Source organism: Corvus hawaiiensis, chromosome 5 (assembly GCF_020740725.1).
Source record: "Corvus hawaiiensis isolate bCorHaw1 chromosome 5, bCorHaw1.pri.cur, whole genome shotgun sequence".
Lineage (NCBI taxonomy): Eukaryota > Metazoa > Chordata > Aves > Passeriformes > Corvidae > Corvus > Corvus hawaiiensis.
This window is the reverse complement of record NC_063217.1, coordinates 12844951-12868274: the sequence shown is the minus strand read 5'-3', so window position 1 is coordinate 12868274 and position 23324 is coordinate 12844951. Positions and strand designations below refer to the sequence as shown.

Genomic DNA, 23324 nt, shown 5'->3' with positions numbered 1-23324 from the left:
AACAGAGTCGCAAAAGGGAAGTTTACCATCAGTCAACCACAGTTATATAAATTATATGTTCACTGACTGCAGGCCTCTCCAATTTTATTCCTGGAGAGATACCAAACACAAACGGCTGTCGAACTGCCCCAAAAGCAAGAAATTTGAATTTTTTTCAGCAGAAGATCCCTAATGTGCAGAAGATTCCTCATGGCATTCATAAATGCTCATGACCCTCCATTTCCTTTCACCTCGTGATGGAAACTTCATTTTTCTGGGAAACAGGATCCTCTTCTTCAAGTACAGTGACTAACTTAAGCAATTCTCTTTGGTAAACCCTCCAGTACTGTCAGGGAAATTAAGACAAGTCAGCTCTTCCTTTCTCAAGTAGCAGAGGACTGAGACACCAAGATGGGACTACAAATTCCTACTCCCAGCACGTCTGACCTTCCTACAGAGTGGGAATGTCTAAGTTTGCTTGAAGCATTGTTTTATAGGCAGTATGATACCTGAACTGGCTTTGGTGGGACTAATTCAGGTGTCTCTGCACCTACAGCTCAATTTACCTGATAGCTGGATATTTTCTCTAGAGGTTTTTGTTTTCTAAGTACATCCAAACTCAGCAAGGGGCTTGATAATCCTGGATGTAGACTGATAATTGTCATTACTCCCTTGTACAAGGGTGCAACAAAAAGGATAAAACAGTATTTAAAACTGAATTAAAGACAAAAGAGTCCAATGAAATCATATGAATACACTGCCAGTGGAGAACCAGCCAGTTAATTATTTCAAAAGGGAAACTTCTGTAAATTTAGCATGCTTTGGCTCCTGTGGCTATACTGCAACCTCAAGATTTCAAGCCATATCTCTGGGATGTCTGAGGAATCAAAGTTTAGACAAAATGCAAGCAGCTTGAAGGTGGATGTATGCCTGGAAATATTACTCTACTTTCACTAACAGAGAAATTTCAGTAACACAGGCTTAGAAGACTCAGCTTGTGGTTTAGCCAAAATGAAAATATTGCTCCATTAAAAAAAAAAAGGTTAAAGGCATTCCCACACAGAACACAGAACAGAACAGAATGAAGTATGTGTGCCCAGCTTGTGTTATAATAGGAATAATCCATCTACATTAAGCACCATTCCCATTAATAAAGCTCCTTGTAAAGGAGCACTGAAATAAATGGAAATCCTTAGGCTGAGCTCAGTGAGCCCTGGACTGCAGTCTCAGAACTATCATTTTTATACTGGAGGCAATATATCAGCACAGTAATGACTTGTCATAAATTTGAGAGTTAGACATGGGAGGAACCTCAGCAATACAAAGAAGCTTGATCTAAGATGTACTGAAGTGTCCACTGCTTTAAAATGCCAGGTCCAGATTTCCTCCCCTAAGCAACCAAAATGTGTGCACTTCCTCATTTGATTAAACTTGTCTTTCAATGCTACCTCAAGTTCTGATGAGAAATAGACTGTGTCACTTTACAATTACATGGTGCCTTTCATGGATTCTGGGGGTTTTTTTTGACTTGATCTCCCAGCTGCCTTTTTAGTTGCAAACACAGACTCTGAGAATTCCTGCATTTTCTCTCTATTGGACAGCGATGCAGGCTAGATGAAGTGGACTTCTTAATCTAAGCCTTCTGTTCTCTCCAATTCACCCACAGCACTAGTCAGACATTCACTGTCCTGAACCAACATCTTGGATGGCTTCAAATCCTCAAGGAGCTTTGGAAAATGGGGAAAAATCTATCAGGAAAAGAACTTCTGTGACAAATGTCATCTTTCAGACAATGATGACCACATAATCCTTCATTTAGGTGTCAAACTGTAGAACTGATGTTCCTGTTCCCTAAATAAGTAAGTAAAGAGTCCATCCATATGAATGTACTGTTTTACAGACAGCAACACCATGCAGATCAATTCATCTAGCTGCAAAATATGCTCTCTGCCATGCTACTGTACTCATGAAAACACAGGAATGTACTAATCAGGGGTGTTAGAAATCACCTTAACAGTTCCTGTGACACGCTCTTATTGGATTTACATTCACCAGCAAATCCAAGAAAACAATTTGATAATTTTAGCACAAAGCAGACAAAGAAGGATTTGCTAAGCTGCTTAGAGCCTGGCCCTGAAATGTTGGAAAGGTTCAGGTTAATGTACATTCACAGGACAGGCACTGTGGACAGACTATATCTGACATGAACCATGTTTTGAATCTCTGAAGCCATCTTATGATCAAGAAAGTACCTCATTCTGCAGCAAAATTTAGCATGGGGAATATTTTAACAATCTGACAGAGGGAAGAATCAATATTGCTTCATTATATCATTATTTTAAGAAGATTCTCATCACTGTTAAGACACAGGTATGTAGGATCTTTAGTAGTGTGAACAGCATAACTGTGTTACATGTATAAATTTAAACTAAGATGAATATAAACTGACTTGCCTTTAGCTATTATTCAAATCACTAAAGTGATGGATAAACACATTATTTTCTTGGGCTTTTTGAAATCTAATGCATTTTAACAGCTGTTTAAAAGCCTGTCGTGTTTTAACAATACAATTTGCATAGGCAATTGTCATATGCATTACCGAAGCTCTTGGATCTGCTACTGGAAGGGGTGTTTATTCAGAAATCCAAATGTTCCCTTTAATCCCATATTCCTAGAATGTGATTTTGCATAATGGTCATAAGGAAAAAAAAATGCCACTGCAACAGCATCAGCTTAAGCTGGTTTTGTTGACATCTTATTTTATTTTATGAATAAAAACTTAATGTACATTTCAGCCAGTTGACTATGATAATAATAGATCATTTTGGATAATACTGTACCCCTCTGGTTCTCATCATGATTTTTGTTTGCACAGCAGGTAAAAATTTCATTCTTTTCTGTGTTCTGAAGTCTCAACCATTATATCCAATTAATAGGTACTGACGTAGGAGAATTGTTCTTTTTGATCTTTATTATGCATTTTTAGTTTCTTTATTTGACCTTCTGAGGAGAATGAACCTTTTAGCAGCTGCACTGATGCATTTCTCAGCATATGTATTTAGTCATATTTGTAGTAGTAAACCAGTGAATTTTATAAATGCACTCAGCCCCAAATAACTGTTATGATCTGATACAAATTACTATATGTATGTAGTATTTATTAGTAAATTTGATTCATCTTTTTTAACACTGAGAATCTTTTAATTTATGCAACAACATAAATTGATATCTAATAGAAGAATACCAACAGTCCTATTGCTTTTAATTAGGGAAAAACTAATTTAAGCCATACTATATTTATATTTACATAGAATGGCTATGCTAAGTCTATGTGAGCTGAGAAGACAAAACACATTCAACATCTTAAAACTGACTCTGTGACAGCCTAGACACATTATCAGGCAGAAAAAAAACAAAACCAGAAGCATAATGTAATATTTATTTATAATTAAATTTAGATTATTTTACATTCAGATATTTAAATAGCAAATTCCCATGTAGGTAATTATAATGATATATGTATGCATTGTGCATATGAAAACACACTTATCCTTAATTTCTGTAACAAACTTCACACACTTTCTTTTTTAGGCTTGCCTTTCCTCAGCTCCCACTGGCTTTTTCTAAGAAACAGGATTTCAGATGAGAGGATTTCAGCATTCAAATTTCAGATAGAGTTTTCTTGATGCTAATATTATTGCAAGGCACAGAGTTGCTCTTACTTTGAGTAGAACCTCAATCATTCCTTGTTTAGGACAAAGAGAGCAGACCTTTCAGATACATTTTTTAGGTATTACAGCAGTACTGCTATCATGACTTATTCAGACAAGTAGCATTATTAAGGCAATATGCAGAGCAGACACAGTTGAAGACTTTATAAAGAAAACGTACACAAGAAAACACTGTAAGATGAACATACAGGAATTACTAAAATTAACTCTCATCTGCCATGCATGTCAGCTGTGGGAAATTACAGAAGTTTATTGTGATATTGTCATTATAGCAGCAATAATGCCGTGAAAGACTCCATGTTCACTCCTGCATGGCAAATCAATATCACAGGTCAACCATGATTAGCCTAGTCATGATGGCCTTGATGAATATTGATGACAGTTATACAGCTGTGGTATCAGATGCTTTTAAGAGTGATTCATGAATACAAAAATTGCATTATCAACAGTAATCTATTACGCTTTGAACAAAAAAGTACAGAACATTAATACTAAGCAAGCATCAGTAACTGCAAAAAAAAAAAAAAAGAAAAATCAGTGGTTGCTCTATGTACCCCTCCTCCTATTGTATGCAAACAGCCACCACCTTAACACTTCAGATTCAAAATAAAAACATTACACCATTAAATCTATGTAGATTCAGAGGAAAAATAATCTGAGCCTCCCCAATTATTATTAGAGGAAGGTTCATAGTAACACTTCTACCTGATTTCTAAACTGTGTGACACAGCTGTGAGTTTTTGACTGAGCCAGGCTCTCTGGCACAAGGCAACATGGCAGAGGAGGAGTTGTCTTTAACTTGTGTTCTCTGTCACAAAGCATTGTGCCAAAGAGGGCAGATTTAAGACAACACCTTCTTATGCCTATCAGTGAGGTACACTGAGCACAGCATCCTCCCTCCCTGTCTCCCTCCCCCAAAAGCCTTCCCAGTCAACCATTAAGCCTTAATAATTCTCCTTGGGTGAGAAACAAACACCAACAGCCCCCCTCCCCAAACAAATATATGTTATAAATGGCTGAGCCAATATGACCATATAGATATGGTGACATCCAACCCTATGGTTGCACACAAGCTACTCTCCTTGTATATGGAAAAGTTGTCCATATACAAAAGAGCAGGAAGAACTCATGGAGCAATGGCACTTGCCATAGCTTTGTTTGGCCCTTAAGCCAGAAGAACTGTGCCCTCAGAAAAAACCTGCTGGTCAGAAAAAGAACTAAGAAACTTAGTGAAGAAAATTAGTTTGTTGTTTCTCAGTTTCAAGGGATATTTTGACATTTCAGGATAAAAAAAGACATCGATGCTTCTGACTTTTCCTCAGTGTCCATGAAAAGCAGTGCCCAAGGCATCGCACCCACAGTGAATCCTTCTCTATGGCAGTGACACATGGAGGCCAGTACTTGCTCTGTCCTAAAGCTTTGCCTTCTTCTAGTAAAACATGCAAATAAAGTGGTAATTTCTGCTCTTATTACTGATGAATAATACAATCTGGTCATGGGAGTAGATGCCCTAGCTTCAAGAAACCATAGTTAAAATTTTTACAGCTATATTCCAACTATTTAAAGCTGGAATTGGACGACTTCAGAAGTCCATAGATGTCTTATATTCAGGTCTAGAAGAAATGATTTCTTTTACTCTGTAAAACTGAGCTTCACACAAGAACATTCTAACTCAAGTTAGAATAAAACACTCAGTTTAGTATGGTACTACAGTGCAACTTAGGGAAAAAAAAACGTTTCACACTTTTTGATGACACAATGAACTAACATATCTTTTATTTTTATTTTTTTTTTACAATTTTATACAAAGGTAAGACTGCTCTGGGAAATTATTGGACTACATTAATAAAATCTGTCTTTCATATACCTTCTGACTGGCAGCAACCATTTTTGGAACTGTGTGCCAATCTGTTATCCTTCAAAGATTTTCTATCTTCTTTTTGGATTTAAAATAACTTCAGATGAAATCAGAATAAATTATATTTCTATTATAGATTTTCTTCATGTTTGAATACTGCCAACAGTGCAATTTGAATAAATCAATCCTAATTTAAAGCCTGCTCCTGATGAATTTCCCCAGTTTCATACTCCAGAAGCAGCTACAGTAAAACCAACAGGAATGTATTTTGGGTTTTGTTTGATTTATATAAGGTGTAATTGACATTTAAATATTTACAAGTCTTAGAAGACAAGATGATTACAATATATTAAGGTGAACTAACCATGATGCTGTGTGGATTTTCTGTATTAGTATTTTTTGGGCTGCTGTTGTTATTTTTATTTGGGGCATTTTGGTGTTTGTTTTTTTGTTTTTTGAGTTTGCTTAATTAGGAAGCTGACACCACTACTTCAGAAACACTTCGTATTTCTCTGTTCTCTCTTTTCCCAGAGATGGATTTTATAGCTACACAACACATTTTTCTCTCCCTCTAGAAATGACTTTAAATATATACATAAAAAATAACCCTTCTCAACAGAGACTGCTAATGACCTTCATATTTTCAAAAAAAGCACAGAAGTCATGCCACTGCACTGACTAGAGCACACTTGTTACTTTTAAATGAAGTCCTGCTAAAAATAAACCAGACACTGATTTACAAAAGGTTGTAATAGCAGTGTAGCACAATGAGACTTTTTTGATGGCAATATCCGCAGGAGTGGCGGTTGAACTGCACATGCCCTGTTGCTGGAAGCAAATATCACAAGCTGCTCATGACAGATTTTTAATTAACATGTTTTACCTCCTCCAAACAGAGAGGATGGTGTAAATCAGAGCACTCTCTCTGACTTAAAGGGAGTACTGCCAACATGCTTCAGCTGAGGATCTGTCCCCCAGACCTGCATGTTGCACTCTGGGTTTAATAAAAGTGTTGTGTGCCTTAGCAAGCAGATCTAATCTCACAGTCTGTCTAATTTGGCTCCACAGAGGCCTGGTTTCCTTAATGAACAATGGGTATACATGAATGGTTCCATTTATACACTAATTAACAATAATGATGTAAGGCTATATACGCCCAAGAAGAACAGATCTACCAATGTAATACAGAGCCTAACATCCTAAAATATATTTATTTCACTGGAACAAAGTTAATACCCAGTGGCTAAGAACTCAAGCTTTGTATCTGGACAAAGAAGAACACATAAAGCAGCACAAGCTCACACCTGGGCAACAATTTACCCATTTCCTTATGCCCATCCCTGTCCCTTCCAGACAGTCATTCCCCGGGAAGGACATTTACCAGCCCTGTAAAACCAGCACCTCACAAGCTAAATCCTCAAAGTCCCTGCATGAAGCAATTAATCTATAATGAAACCCTGCATACCGACCTACAGCATTCACCACATGCCTTACCACTTCTGCACCCTGCATGTATGGTCAGGAGCATTTACAGGCAGAAGGTGAGAACTCCTTCATCATCATCAGATCTCCTTGAACCCCCACTCTGTGTCTGATACAGAAACTCTGAAAAGAAACTCTGAGAAGATTGTTGCCAGCCTGCCATATAAGCAGAGTTGCTCTTTTGAAGCCCTTGCATCAGGCAGACCAGAAGGTAATGGAAGCAAAGAAACAGGCCTTCTAGAAGTGATTGAACTTCCCAAGTTTCATAGAATTTGGAGTCTTTAGTACATGGTTTCCGTTTCAGGGGAAGTTTGAAAGTGTTTGCAGAAAGGAGACTCTGTATGAAGCCTTGCAAGTCCATCCTGTTGTCCTGTCATTCTCTGTAACCTCCACTCCAGCAGAGGAAGAAGAAGTGTTGCACACACTGTAGAGGCACTGCAGACTGTAAAATACGACCAGGTCTAGACCACAGTTTTGCCAGAACAAAGTGCAATGGGTGTTTGCTGATGTCACAATGTCAGCAAAACTTCTCCCGGACATAAATATATGAGGAAAGGGATGTACTTAGTGCAGCTTTATCCATTCATTAGGATTCTGCCAGCACAAATATGGTTTCATTTGTGTAACATTCAGCTTCTGTCATTTGCTAGTGAGATGACAGTAATCCAGTGAGAATTAGCCCTCCAATATACCAGGCAAATTAACTAGCATCTTTGCCTTTGTTTTCCCTGTTTAATAGGGTATGTGTGTGGGGAGCGGGCATGTATGTGTGTGTGTTAAAAATAGATGACTAAAATACTTAGCTGCTTATTAAGCAGTGGAATTCAGTTTAACATGTCCTGCAGGGCTGTAACACTAGCATGTCTAATGAGATGGGCACAACACAAAACTCTAATGGCATGCTATAAAATGGATCTGGAGACAGGTACATAAACATCCATGGCTAACGAAGCTATGTTTATGCTAGCATTTTTGTTTTCCTAGGCACTCATCATATTCAACCTTATGTTGTGAAGCAGTCTGTGAATACATGAACTGGACTAAAAGATGTGCTCCAGATGTGCATATAAAGTGCTCTAATTGATAGCAAGCAGGCCATGGAATAAATTGGAACAAAATCTAAATTAAATCCCAGATATGTACAAAATATGGATTTTTAGTCCTCTGGAACAACTGTTTCACTTTACAAATCTACTCCTATTTTTTCCTTTCTATTTGCCACTGTTACATGAGCTCAACTTAGAAGCTCTGCCCAGGTCCCCTGAAAATATACTCTAACAAGGGCCACAAAAAGGCTCTATCCAATAGCAGTCCTTCAAACAGTGTCAAACCACATTCCTGGTGAAAGCAAAGGACCAACCTATATCTAGTCTGATGTTAAAATCTGAAATTGTCAATTATTTAGGTGAGGCATTACTCAACAAACAATGTCATTCATACCCATTAAATGTCATTGACAAACAATATTTACCCAACTGAAAAGCACTGTGTTATTGTTCTGAGTAAAACACCAACAGTCTGGCTGGGAAATTGGACTGCATAAGAGGCTAGCAAAAAACTCCATTCTCACTAATTTTCAGCTACACTAATAATATTAAACTAATAGCATCTGGCTCCATCCTTATTTACCAAATTTAATATATTTACTCTACTGTCTCTTTCTGACACTTTTAGTGCCAGCTGGTACCTACCTTCTCCAGTTTTCTGTGCACCATCGCTGATGACTAAAAATAGGTCATTAAACAAGTTCATCTCCTGCTCTCAATGTTACACATTCCAAACCAATGGAACAGAGTCAAGGAGTAGAGACAGAAGACTTCCTGCAGCTCAGAGCTCACTGCCACCATAAGCACTTCCCACCATTGCAGGATGACAGGAGATGATCACAACAGTGTTGGGTCACATTACATCAGTTTCCTCTATATTCATCTACAAAGCCAACCTGAACAGAGAGAGGCTTGGACTAAACTAAAAGCAGTTCTTGCCCCAGCACCTTAGTCAGGCACCTGAAATAGCAACAGTGTTCTGGACACATCTGCATAGCATTTACAGTATGTGATTTCAGACTTGCACAGAAAGTAGCCATGCAGTACTCAAGTTCTAAGACATCTGCCTGCAACTTCCAGAGTCTACTATGAAGGAGAACCAAAATCCTTGGAAACAATTATTTCTGCTGTAGTAATTAACACCCTGAGACATGCAGCTCTCTTCTTTCACTGACTATTTGCACAGAAACACTAGCAATGCCACCAATACTAAATAATTATCACACCTCTATAGGCCAGGACCTTGCCAAATTCAAGCTGTCAAAAATTGTGCTTAAGAAAGCAGTTTGGACAGACGAGGCTTTTCTGAATGAATTTAAAGGTGTGAAAGCTCGTAAATGGCCTCCTAAAAGATTTCCTGGGACTTCATCGTTTTTATTTTATTTAAAAGAGTTCATAAATAGCTAAAATAAATAAAAAGGGGGAAAAAATAAAAAACTTGGACTCCTGTAACGACTGTTTCTTCCCTTCCTCCTTCCACAGTGTTACACTCTAATAACCTTCCATTCTGACTTTTTCTAATTTAGGCCTTAAACTTGCAACAAGCTCCCCTTGGAGTCCTGTGGAAGACTGTGTGGTTGCTCACACATGAAAGGTTGTGCAACAGGACCTTGTGGTGAGACAGTGACTTGTTCTGTGTGCACCATGCCCAGCGCAACCAGGTCCTGACACCACACGGCTCCTTGGCACGGGAGCTGTACAGAGACCAGACTGAACAGAACTCCACGAGGTGAGGGTGAAGCGATGCTGTCATACGGGCAGTGGCGGCAACCACAGAGGTAACACCAACACCAAGGGGGAGGAGAGAGAACCGGGATTACCTGCTGGGCCTGCTGCAGCAGCTCCATCCGCTCGTGCAAGATCTGGCTGTCAAACTCACGGCTCTGCCTCAGGATCTGCCGCCGCACCTTCTCCACCGCCGCTCGCAAATCCTCCCGCTGGGCTTCCGTCAGCGACTCGCTTGCCCGCCTGCCTGGGTCCTGCTGCAGGGCATTATACAGGGTGGCTTCCAGCTCCTGGATTTTCTAGTGCAACCCAAATCACACACAGACAGGCTGACGTTTGAATCCAGCAAGCAAACGACCCACCAACAGCTAGAGGAGAAGGCTGGCAAGCAAAGGCTAAGGCAGGAGGGCAGGATGGACACAGACAGGTAGACAGAAAGCAGCAAGCGTGAGCAGTGAGAAGCATTCCACACAGAGTGCACGCATCCTCCCGGCATGGATTGACACCCGGGAGATGGGTCCTGTTCTACCAAATGATTGATTCTTCCATTTAAGAAAGATTCAGAAGATAAGTCTGCATTCAATACCTGATAGAACTCCAAATCCTGATGCTGAACATTACAAATTTAATTAAAACAGATTTCCTTCTACTGCAACTGAATTGTTAAACCATCCTATAAAATAAAAAAACCAAAGGAAAAACAGTGAACAGAAATCTTGCTTTCCCTCTCTCTGGTCCTACTGACCTGACACACACGGCTCACAGTCTATGTACTGACTAGGCTTAGTTCCAATTTGCCATAAGCAATGAAGGGAGGAACACTGGTATACACTAATCCCTCATCCGTCTCCTGCTGCCTGCCAGATTCCTAACATGATCCTCATGTACTGACCAAAACTGGAGTACTTTGAAAAGCAGAGAACACAGGAGAACTTCACATTCACACGGGGAACTATACTCCCAAAAGAACAGAATCATGGCAGTGTTTCCCTGATTACTGGGTTTAGTATGATCCTATCAAAAACCAGCATCCGGACTAACAATATTTGGATCAAGAGCATCTGACCACATCCCTTTGGCCCTCATAACACCTTTGTGAGGTAGGTAATTCCATCCATATTAGTGATGCATAAACAGCTGCACAGAGAGGTTAAATGGCTTGCCCAAGGTCACAGTGCTAGAAATAGTGCCTGCTTGTTTTTATCTCTGTTACCGGCTCTGAGCACTAGACCTTGCTTCTTCTCTGAAAGCATTTTCCACATAAGAAACATTTACAATGTATAAATAGTGCTTCAGGCCATTTCCCGAAGTCTCACTATTAGCAAAGTTGTGTGTGCAGTTTTACCAATTCCTGGGTAATTCCTAGCTGTTGTTTATCCTGAGAAAAGGCAGGGTCGCAGGTTACCTTTTGAAAACCAGGAAGGGTAAGGTTGGATAGGATTGCACAGGAAGGAATCGCATAGGAAGAACAGGCGTTCCTGATTTAAGATAGGTTAGCAGCAGTAATACTTACAAATGCTTCAGGAAAAAAATACTGGAAAAGTTCTGAAGTAATTTCTGATGTATTTTACCAGTCATGGTTTTGTTCATACATAAACCAGCTTTTCCCATTCCAGATGTATCAACACAATGTTTGCATCTCACAGAATAAAAAATGCAATGCAAAAATGTTACACTTGTAAGTACTACAATCCATTTCCTAAATTTTTGTTTAAGAAATAGTTGATTTCTTGTCTGGCAGAAAAAAATAAATATAAGGTAAAAAAGAGCCCTATTTGTAATTAAAAGGAAAAAACCAAACCTGCATTTTATCAAATCTGTTCGAACAGAAAGTTTAATGACTGTTCTTTTCCTACCATGTATGCCTGGTCCAGAGCTTGCTTCCTGTAGTCGAGTTCTTCCTCTAAATAACCCTTCTGTTTACTGAACAGGTCCTGAGCAATAATAAAAACAAGGGAGCGTTTGTTCTTTATCCTAATTCATAAAGAATCATAAATGCCATCATTTTTATGCAAGCTTTCCACTTGAAAGCAAAAGAAAACCTACAGCAAATGACCATGTTCATCTTAATGATATTTGGAATACCGAATTTACAATATTAACACTTCAAATATGTGTATCACATTAACAAGTACCTAGAAAGCATTGACCTCTACACCAGAGTACAAACCTGCCTGGACCTGATAGAAGTGCACAAAGCAGCAAAAGGTGATGTACATGCATTGGTCCAATAGCTGTAACTTGCACAGGGCAGGCCAAGGGAGGGAAAAGAGAAACACAAGAGAGGGCACTTTATGAAAATATCCCATGCATCCCCCTTGCATGGGGAAAGCCCTAATTTCTGTTGTCTGATCTGTTCTTCTAGGGAGGAAACCCGAACAGGCAGGGCCACAGCTGGATTCTGCAGCACCATCCCGTGACGTGTTACTGGAGCTGAAGTAACAACTTGGTCCTCAGCTTGTGCAGGCAGAAGGCCAAACAGGTGAAGTGATGCCCAGAGAGGTTGAGTGACTAGCTGAAGAGCTGGAGAAGTTTTCAAAATACCAAAGATTTACAGGGATTGTTTACTTTTGTTCTTAAAAATCAAACTCCTCAGCTTTCACAGTTATTATATATAAACCCCACAGACTGGGATTTCAGCGGAACTCAGTATCCAAAACATGATGTTTCAAGCAAGTAGTGGACATTCAAATGGTTGTCTGATTAATCAAGCTTTTAGAGTGTTTTGAATCATAGAATGGTTTGGGTTGGAAGGGACCCCAAAGATTATTTAGATCCAACCCCCCCGCCATGGGCAGGGACACCTTCCCCTAGACCAGGTTCCATGATAGTACATAGAACATAAAATAGTTACTTAATTTAATTAGCTTTTCTTTCAAAACAGGTTTTCACACCCAAAAGAATTAGTACTAGACCAGAAAGCAGAAAAGCTCTTAGACTGCATTTAATATTTTCCATCATTCTTTCTTCTAATCAACAAACTTTTGCATTTCCTCAACCTATAGAATAAATGCCAAATTAAATACATAGGGTTCTTAAGATCACTAATTGCAGCTTTTATTAACAGTATTAAAAAATTCAAACATTGCTGTTCTGGTTAGTTTTACTGGATATGGGATTGCCTCAAAGTCACTTATTCGGCCAAATTTTGCCTTCAGACATATATGTGGACTTCTGACAACTTTTCTGTCAGTTTTCAGTGTAGAACTGGTGACTGTAGCAACATGTAAGACCAGTATTAGACAATTCAGGGGAACAAGGTGCTACTTGTTCTCTGTATAAGAAGTATAATATTTATTATTAATTTATTTTGTAAACTTGGAGTTCTTTTAATTACCTATTCATTAGTACTGAAGGCAAACACAAAGTTTAAGTCAGGCCGTGATCTTGGGGCTGGAATTTGGTTGACAACAGATAGGTATCTATTGCTATGATAGCCATTTCAGAATCTGCTGCTCCAACATATTCTAAATATGCTACTGGTCCTGAAGGGAAAGGGCCTCCAACAAGTCCTGTAGGACCTATTTCTCAGCCCTTTGTGGACATCTCCAGAACTCTGAGTTCAGAACTCTGAGTTCAGAACTCTGGAGAATGTGATATGGCATTAGACACCATGTTTATGCAGCTGAATCCCACCTTGACTACCCAGGTGGCATGTTTTCTGACATGGATGGGTTACAGAAACTGCAAGGCTGAGGTACAGGATGAAACACCACCATGCACTGTGACTGCACAGCAAAGGACAGGCCTGGTCCTGACTTTCTTACAGGTGTCTGACACCACAGAGGTAGATTGATTTGTCTGAGACTATAAAGTGGGTCAGAGCTACCACCAGACCCCAGAATAGCAATGCTGTTGCCCTGATCATGTTACGTCTCCAAAAGGGATAGTAAAAGCTGCCCACAGAAAGCAAAAGGGAAGGAAACAAGAATAGGACCTCAGACTCTCAACATGCGTTTCAAGGATGACTAAACCAGTGCCGTCTTTCTAAAAGTCTCATGCTAGAATATAATTTTGCAACTCATTGAGTCAATCATTAGGGATGCAGATTCCCAGATTGCTGTGCTAAACAAATAGATGCAAGGGCTGTCCTCAGTAAGGCTTGAAAACATCACAGATAATAAGGGGGAAGATAACATATCAAGTCATAAACACCCTATTTTTTTTCCAGTGCTTTTTACAAAAGAATCTAGTATTTGTGGGCACTTTCCTTTCCCCAAGCCTTTGTATTTTTCCAAAACAAGAGTTAAAAATAAAGAAATACTACACATGGAAAGTATCTTATCTATGTTAAAGTACAATCAGTATGACAGGTTACACTCAACAGAGAACACAGTCTGAGCACTTCTCTTTTTGTTTGTGGCTCAAACACACACTTCTTCAGTGGCCCTGGGCAAATCACTTAACCTCCCTGTCTCATTGTCCTATTCTTTAGGATGAATGCAATGCTGCTTATTTATCTACCTGTAAAAGGTGTGGTGAGGATTAATCAGCGTTTGGAAAGCCATTTGAAGATGTGAAGCACAGCATGCATGGTAAAACAGTAAAACCAAGCACTCCTTCTAAAATTGTTCAACGTGGAAAAATAAGGTCAGTTTGTTCTTCAAGAGAGAAGAACGTTTTTGAGAAAACATTCTGTCTTTAGGCACGAAGACCAGGGGGCAAGAAAGGTCAACTGGAGTAAGAGGTCTTGACAGCTTGTCCAGAAGCTGAGTACCAGAGAGCAAAGAAATACCCTTGCCAATTCTACTAGCATGACCCCAAGACTAAAAAGATGCTGCTGCTGCCCAAAAAATTAATACACAAAGAAAGCACAAAGACAGTTTCACACTGTTTGGTTAATGTGCTCTGCAGTTACACCTTTGTGCCCTAATCTGTATATATTTTGCTATTTTCATTCTATATAGATTTGGAAGTTCCGTCTCACCCCAAAGAATACAAGCAACAGATTATTCTAGAAACCACTTGCTGATTTTACCATGAAGCCATCTCCGTTAACCAGAGAAAGGCAGCAAACCAGCCTGGGATGAAATATATACACATTCCCTTGAGATGAGTTTTAGCTAAATGAATTATACTTTTAGCTATTGTTCCTTACCTTTTCATTCTCCAGGTCTAACATCTTCTGTGTCAGTGCAGCTTCTGTTCCCTCTATCTGTTTCAACCACTACAGCAGTGTGAAGAGGAAAAAATAGAAAAGGAACAGAACTTTTGAAAAAGTTTCTACCAAACATTTTGCAAGTTTGTTGCCAACACTTCCAGGCATATGCTCCTCCCCATGCTATCTATTCACTCTGAATGAATAAAGAGGTTGTGAGAGCACAGGCAGAATGGAGGACTGCAGAGACACACTGAAGACTAACGAGTGGAGGTTGCTTTCCTACAGTAAATTAAATGGGGTTTTCCCCTGTAAAGCTCAAGAAACAACATAGGTTTGGGTCAAGAATGCAAAATCAACCTGATTGTTTCTTACTCAAATGCCTGTTGGCCTGATTTGTGAAACCATCATCTGACTTCAGGCCTCCAGTCCTGCATTTTTCCAGAGGGCAATTTAAACAAAAGACAAGATAGAAAACTCAGCACTTAATTTTGCATGGTTTGCCACACTCATTATGGGAAGAGGCTCCCTTGTAAAACTTTGGTAATGTAGAGGGAAAAATAAAACAGACAGACAGACAGGTGGAAGCTCCTGTTGCTACTATGAATCCCTTATCATTATGGTGACATTCAAAACAATCAGAATGAACAACAGCCATTGCATTCCAAAAGTAAAAATTACACATCATAATAGCTAAATGCATGGATACAAGGTTCTTGCTTAATTACTAACCATCACCAGGATTATATTAGTGTTTCAATTTAAGTTCATTGGAATGGATGGGAATGGTCAGTTCTGAATTGTTTCAATTCATTTCCCTATTGGTCTACAATAAGGGCCCATGACTAGCTTACAGAGAGCAGATTTTAGACTAATTCTTCTTTTTGCAGCACCAGCTCCCATTCAAACCAACCACAGCTTTGCCACTGGTAATTATCCCTTTCCTCAAATACCTTGTTTACTAACACTGGACTACTCATATCTGCTTTAAATCTTTTGGTAACCATTGTACATCAACTCCTTTAATTTAGTGTTTTGGTGAATTCACTAGGGCTCAGACTCAAAGGAATTAATGACATACTAGCTTTTTCCCTAAAGATCTGGATAGGAAATTTCAAATAGACGTTTACAAACAAACAAAATGTGAATTCATTACTTCATCATTTTGAACCTTCCACTTTAAGAGACTGATGAATGAAAACAGAAATTTGTTTTATCTCTTTAGCAGGTTAGCTTTCTACAGAAAAAAATTAACAGGAACACCATATTGCCCAGAGATTCTATTTTCACCATCTTCATTTTCTTCATTTCAACAGTGACAAGCTGAAGATATTCCTAAGGAAAGCCTCACCACTGATTTTCAGCAAGACCATGAGCATTCTGAACCTTTGAAATCAATGGAAATGGGAAATCCTGAGCATCTCTCACAGCTACCCTCAATCAAGTGAAGGGCTGTTTGCAAAAATTACAGGTCCAATTTTTTTGAAGGTATGCAAACAATACGCAAAACGAAATGTTTATTTTGATCTTTCTACGCCTGTTAGCCTTTCTGGAACCAAGGGGCACAGGAGACACAACCATGTGTTTTTAGGATGCTATATCTTAGCCTTTTATAGTAGGGTTCTTCCACTTTCCTTTTTTGGATGTAAAGTGCTAAAATCATCACCTTCTCTTTTAATGCCACAACACAGTGAAAACCATAGGGATTTTAGCTCTTTTCCCCATTTTTATTTTGCTTATAGCAATTACTCAAATTAATGATTATTAAATTAGCTAATGTAGATTATTTACTTTAATGTATTTAGGTAAGTAGATTATCAAAATTATATCAATTAAAGCAATTATTAAAATTGCTCAAATTTTTATTTAAAATCTCTGATTCTGAATTTCAACAATACATCAGGAAAGATTTAATAGAAACACATGAAAAGGATGCACAGATCTTCTTCAGAGAAATATGCAAGTCTTTCTTAGCTCTAAATGTCACCCTTATTCATATACAGATAATACTCTCTGGCCGTAAAGAACTAGCCATACAGAAATGCGTGACCTGATTGATTACTTATCTTGTGCAAACTACTTTTTTCTCTATGTCCACTGATTTACAGAGGAAAGGACCACTGACTACTGTGAGCTTTTTCAGTCATCCACAAAAATGAGCCCAAGAGGGACCATGGGCACCTTACACCTCTTCCCAGAGCACTGAGGACACCAGCAATTCTGTGAATTAAGTCTCTTGTGTTAAGTGGATTTTATGCCAAGGGAATATTTCCAAAACATGTTTTTATTTTTAAACTGGGTTTCTTTCTTAAGTTTGGCTTTACCTCAAGACACCACAATCCCAACATTCATGTAAGGATGAATACATGCTCCAATTCAGATGACCTGAACAGAAAAGCCGTGCTTCCCTGGAAAAGTTATGAGGTATCTTAGAAGACATGGTCAGTTTTTAGCAGAGAAAAATATTTATTGAATTCTACCTTTTCACAGAGGGAAAGCACAGTCCCAGCTTGGATTATTGCAACCTGCTCCTCATTTCTCAAATTCTAAAACACAAAAAGATGCATTTTAAATTGGATTAAAAATTCATCCTTTAACACAAGCAGCAAGTTTTAACCATACTTTAAAAAATAGATCAGTTATAACATTTAGGATTATAGACGTAACCAAATAGGATCCCATGACTGAAAGTATTGGAAGTTAAACCAAGGGTGCTTAGTTCTACTCTATTTCAGCATACCAGCCCCGCAACACTTTCAACAGATCATTCAATGAAACAGATCATTCAATGAAAATTAAGTGGTTTCAGTCAGGGATTTTGCAATTCTTTTCCTATTTTTGCCAGTTCAATGGACTAAGCAAGTGAATCTCCCCTTCATGCACTTCAGACTTCCAATTAAAGAAAACAATGCGAAGAGTAAGTATCATAGAAACCTCCACAGGACTTGCAACATAACACGCAAATCTAGAACTTTAAAGTAGTATTATAAAGACATCAATCTGTTAAACCTAGCTATAATCTGGACTCAGCTCCCCAGATGTTTGTGCCCCAAATATGCGACCAAGATTTTACACTGTATTTAGCAATAAAGAGGAAAAAGGGGAGACAGTTATCCTTGCCCTTCTCCCAGAAAATCCACTCCTGGCCGTGATAGCCTTCACAGCAGAAGGTGCTACTATTACTACTCAGGAGGGATAATTCACAAGCAACTTGGTCTGGCTTTGACCTCTGGTTTGTATCTTTTCACTTTGCCTATTACAGTAGTTTTTTTCCATGTCATTCAGTCAAGACCAAATCCTACCTTAAAAAAATACACCTTGCACAACCACCAGTTTAACTAAAATATTTCATGTTGTAAAAGCATTTCCTAACCATTCATATTTTTCATAAAAATACAGGCATATAAAAATCATCCTGTGCATTGTCTTGGATGTCAGTATTTGCTGTGGGGAAAAAAATGCTTTAAATTAACCATGAAACTGAAGGTACATTTAAAAGTAAAAAATTGTTACCCCATTATCTCCAAGAATATCTAGCTTCTTCATAAGCTCAGATATATTCACGTCCTGAAAAAGATGTTCAACACTTACTTTTTATGAAATAGGTGAGAAACAGTTTTTGTATGCTACATTTTATATATCCTTTATCCACTTCTGCATCCTAAAAGACTTCAAATGTAAATAAGTGAAACATTAGTTTTGCATCACAATTACAAAAGGGTTACTGATACTTTCAAAGACAAAACCAAAAATCACTCTCAATTATGACAAGCAACCTGGATGTCTGTGCACGAGGGCAGAATGTCCCTGTATCATTCACACATCATCTGGCTAATGTGCATAGAGGAAAGATTAAAACTGATAAACAGGCTTAAAAGTCGTAAAGATAAAGGGCTTAAAAAACTTTTTTTTGTTTGTTTGGAGTGGTGCATCAACCACATCAAGCTACAGAAGTTAAAAGGACAGAGAGCATGACAAATAATTGCTAAGAAGGTTTGCTGGGTGGCTTGCTTTTTATTTTCTTTGTTAAACAAAACTGTGGAGATTCAAATTAGCCTTACAGTGGCAGAAGGGAATGTGCACAGTGGGCTGAAGATGCTCCTCCAAATATTATTAGCTCATAGTCATCTTTCTGATTAGAAAGCCACATTTTGCTGCCACTCAGCTCTCAGATAACTAACCAAACAGCCCATCCTTATTAAGGCTCAGCCACTGAAATACAGAAAACCACTCCTCTGATTCAAAAGAGAGAGGAATAAATTCATGGAATCACAGGATCATAGAATATGCTGAGTTGGAAGGGATGCATCAGGATCATTGAGTCCAACTCCTGGCCCTGTACATCACCATCCCCAGGAGTCACACCATATGCCTGAGAGCAGTGTCCAAACACTTACTGAACTCTGTCAGGCTTGGTGCTGTGACCACTGTGCTGGGGAGCCTGTTCCAGTGCCCAACCACACTCTGGGTGAAGAACCTTTTCCTGATAAAAATCACATGGTGTCTGTATTTAACACTGTTCCAGGGTCCGCTCCTTTGCCCCAGAACTCTATTTAAGTTTAAAAAGTTGTTGGAAAGGGTCATGGAACTGTTTAACCAGTAGTAATCACATTCTCCTGAACTATCCCAAGTTTGGTCTGCAAGTTAACATGGACCAGGGACCATTTCCACTGACAGCTTGTATGCAGCCATGCTATTTGAAGGCAGGAAGCCTTGAGAACATGGGAACAGACCAATTTGTGTTAGTCCAAAATGCTTAATACACATACATAAAGCAAAAGAGCCTTGTTAAATGCTGCCAGCCTCTACTTCTACTCATATTCAGCACTTAGAAAAGGCCCACATGGCACAGGGCCATGTGTTGTGTTCAAGTTGTTCTATCCTGAGAAGTTCCCTCCCTCCTTCCCCAAAAACTTCAGGGGTGTTCCCAAATGCTACCCGCTAACTTCTTTACCCCACCAGTAACACTAGGGAAGAATGGAATTTACTAAGACATGAAAGTACTTGCATCTATTGAGCCAGAAATAATCATTCTAATTAATTTATTTCCATATGACACATAAAGGAAGAATCAGAAACCAAATCAGATTTTGCATCATGCTGGAATCTACAATTGCTACTGATGGCTAATAATTTTGAAAAACACTGAAAACAGATAAAAGGTCAACTATTTCACTCTGCCCATATTAGGTGACTGCCCCACCTTTCAGGTAAACAAACTGAAAGGCAGATTGAAAAGCACCCACCTGTTAAAGCATATCCCAGATGACAATGGAAAAAAATAGGAATTATGGATTCTGGTACACTGTACCTGCTACAGCCAACATGCAGATTAGAAAAACAGATAAGCTAAAAGCAGGTCTGCCTCTATTTGTAGGTAATATGCTAATGGATGACTCTTGGTGTGGTTTGAGGGATAAGTATCCAACCAAATCTCTAGGTGAGAATCATCCTTTAACTAGGCAGCTTCCTAAATATATGCAGCCAACAATTTCAGTTTATTTCCTCTAGAGATCGTACTGTGCTCATTAAAGAACTGAATAGCAACAAGCCTCCTATAAGAGGACTTGTAAGCACAACTAAAAATATGACCATAAATCACTAGTGAGTGGCTCTGAGATTATGCTTTAGTTACTTGTAGAAAAGTTACCCTGGCCTGTTGCGCAACATTACTGACAACACAAGTCTGAATTCAATCTTAAGTGAACTAGCATGAAAATCAAGTTGCATAAATAGCCTGTTTGTGGGGGAACAGGAGTGAAAAGAGTAATTCTTGCCTCCTTGTATCAGAAGCTCATCAAGGGAGATTCTGATGTTTATCTTGTTCTTGTTCTACAAGAGTTCCACCTATCTGAATGAGTTTTGGATCAGGCAACTCGTGCTTCAAGGCCCTCGTCCTTGGCAAATAACTTAAGCATATTCATTCAACAAACAAAAGGTTTCACTAAATTGGGATGTAAAATAAGAACTGAATGTCGTATTTTGGAACTAAGATGAAGACATTTAATATCACAAACCATGTACTGCAGCAAGCCTGACAATCACATCAACATCCACATTCCTCCCTAGACCGAATGTAAATTATCTTGATTGACCAGCCTTCAGTTTCACTGAGGAACTCCCGACAGATGACCAGAATATATTCTTATGAAACCGTTTCCCCAGATAAAAATATATTTTCTTACTAAATTTATTTTTTCACATTTTCTTCCTGCAAGTGTCAAACCATTTGTCTGGATACTAGATTGGTCATTCAAAAAAGGTTCCTAGCCATCCAACTGTTTGTAGTGCTCTGCATATACCTTTATTCCTTCCTGATGGCAGAACAGTTGAAGTGCACTTCCATTGTTTTCAGGGAAGGTGGTTATATGAAGATTAAATGCTGGCGATCTTCGTTCTCTCTCCTGAGGAAAGATTTGTTTAGAAACAACATTTGTGATTATACATTGACATTTATTCCCCACCTTTACAAAACATACTTCTACATTAAAAAGGCAGATTCCTGTTCCCACTCCAAATCTATGGTATTTCCTATTACTTTTACCATATTTGAAGAATTTTGGCTAAATACAAAAATAGTGTTAGCTGCCAACTGATTCCATGCACACAGTTTTTGCAAAGTTACCTGATGCTCCCCAGCTGCAGAACCCTTGCAACAGTGGCCCTAATTGACTGCAGCCCTAAAACACTCTGCAGGTTTTTATGTTGATTATAACCTTATTTAACTACTTTTTTTTTCATGGAACAATAAAACAATTCAGAAAGAAGAATCTGCAGAAAAAAAACCTGAACTCCATCATGAAATAGTATTATTGAAGATTTTCTCACTATAATTAAACCTGCGTGCCTGCTCCTTGTTTATTCTACAGTCTCTTCCTATTAGAGCATTTAAAATCTCCATTCATATTCACTGCACAACCCAGGATGTCAGAATATGCTGAAAGGCAGCACTGTTCTACAGTTATGATGTTCTTTGTGCCAAAACGAAAAATTATGAACTTCCTTTTATCTAAAGCTATAGTGTATCTAAAACTTATCTAGTCCATGTACATGACTTCCATGCATTTCTTCAAAATACCAACCTATTATTTATTCTGAAGGCAGAAACAACATAAAATAATAAACAAGCAATTTTACCTAAATTAAATATTAATGTGCCTGTGAAAAATGACTGGACTGAAGGCTCTGGGAAACCAGGGCACTGGGTCTTACTCTGAATTCTCTCTGGCCATGAGAACATGAGCAAGAAACACCAGATTTCATCTCCATATTACAAGGGGACACTGTGGCAACATGAGCTTTCATTTGCTCACTGAGAGAGAGCACTACTACAAATATTTTAGTTCCTATGACCATCCATGTATCACTCCATTTTCTAAATCACAAAAGAGGTGCTTTAATTGATACAGCAGGCAGGCTGCATCCATTCACTTAAGCAAGTTACAAAGCATGGCAAATCTTGTTCATTAACTAGTTTAAACCTAATTTGAAACTACAATGTAGAGAGAAAAAAAAAAGTCTCCATAGTCTATGCATTTTTCCCCCTCAGAGGTTTTATTTTAGATAATATTTACATCAAGAGTCTAATTCTGAAATGGGCTTAAATAATGACTTAGCTGTTGTAAACCAAAACCAGAACTTTAATTCTTATCAAAATTCAGTTAGGATTTTAGATACTGTTAAAAATTCATCAGTTGCTATTGCATTCAACTCACCTAAACTTGCTTGCTTTAATTGATAAATAAATGATTGTGTTTTATACTTTACCTAATTTTCAACTGAAATAACTTAACTGCTCTAAAAAATACTGTCCTGATTACCAGAATTGATGGTTTCCCTAAAGCATTGCATTGTCAGTCACATTTGTGTCTACATGCTTGTCTACTAAGGAAAAAGTCTTTTCTTGCAATCACACAAAAATACTTCCATTGTTATTCTGTGAAAGAAGTTTTCTAAGCTTTGGCACATGACAAAACTTGACATGACACACCGAGCTCTTTTTGATGTGATTCTTCCATGTGAAAAATACATTCATGAAGGATGTATTGAAGAATATTTGTTAGTTTCCTATGAAATCTTTTTTGGATAGTTTTACTTCGAAGAACACCCACACTTTAGGAAGCAGTTTCTAGTGCAACTGCCAATTCAAATGCTAAATTGTTCTATATTTTACTTTACAGTTATTTAATAAAATATAAAGATATGTATTAGAAAGCATATTTATTTTTCTGAACATCTACTGAAATTCTAATAGTCTAAATTCATCATTTTGAATATAATGTGCTACGACATCAAAACATATGGTTGATAAAGGATGAAAAAAAGATTAAGAAATGTCAGACAAAAAGAACATCCACATAACAGGAAGACATGACATTTTCATCTTTATCAGAGAAGTTACACAT

The 23324-nt window shown here is 38.3% G+C and overlaps 1 protein-coding gene and 1 long non-coding RNA gene across 13 annotated transcripts in view; one reads left to right on the top strand and one right to left on the bottom strand.

Moving 5' to 3' along the window:
- JAKMIP1 (janus kinase and microtubule interacting protein 1) overlaps positions 1–23324 on the bottom strand; it is a 228824-nt gene that overhangs the window by 97460 nt on the left and 108040 nt on the right. For 5 of the 10 annotated variants that reach the window (XM_048302980.1, XM_048302982.1, XM_048302981.1 and 2 more), the window contains 6 exons: positions 21222–21323; positions 18433–18486; positions 17400–17465; positions 14920–14988; positions 11678–11755; positions 9588–10120 (listed from right to left, as the gene is read on the bottom strand). In XM_048302980.1, the coding sequence (XP_048158937.1) occupies positions 9626–10120; positions 11678–11755; positions 14920–14988; positions 17400–17465; positions 18433–18486; positions 21222–21323 (864 nt within the window). In that variant the 3' untranslated portion in view covers positions 9588–9625. Of the gene's footprint in view, positions 1–2718; positions 7493–9587; positions 10121–11677; positions 11756–14919; positions 14989–17399; positions 17466–18432; positions 18487–21221; positions 21324–23324 lie in introns of those variants that run through there. The other 5 variants (XM_048302987.1, XM_048302986.1, XM_048302989.1 and 2 more) reach the window with 4 other exon arrangements.
- Positions 2114–18332, top strand: LOC125325709. 3 transcript variants are annotated; one of them, XR_007203496.1, is made up of 7 exons: positions 2114–2349; positions 9623–10921; positions 11438–11499; positions 12187–12303; positions 14257–14411; positions 16236–16407; positions 17028–18332. It is a non-coding gene; the product is annotated as an uncharacterized LOC125325709 (long non-coding RNA). The 3 variants fall into 3 exon arrangements; XR_007203494.1 differs by lacking the exon at positions 11438–11499 and having other exon boundaries at positions 2116–2349; XR_007203495.1 differs by lacking the exons at positions 11438–11499; positions 14257–14411 and having other exon boundaries at positions 2117–2349.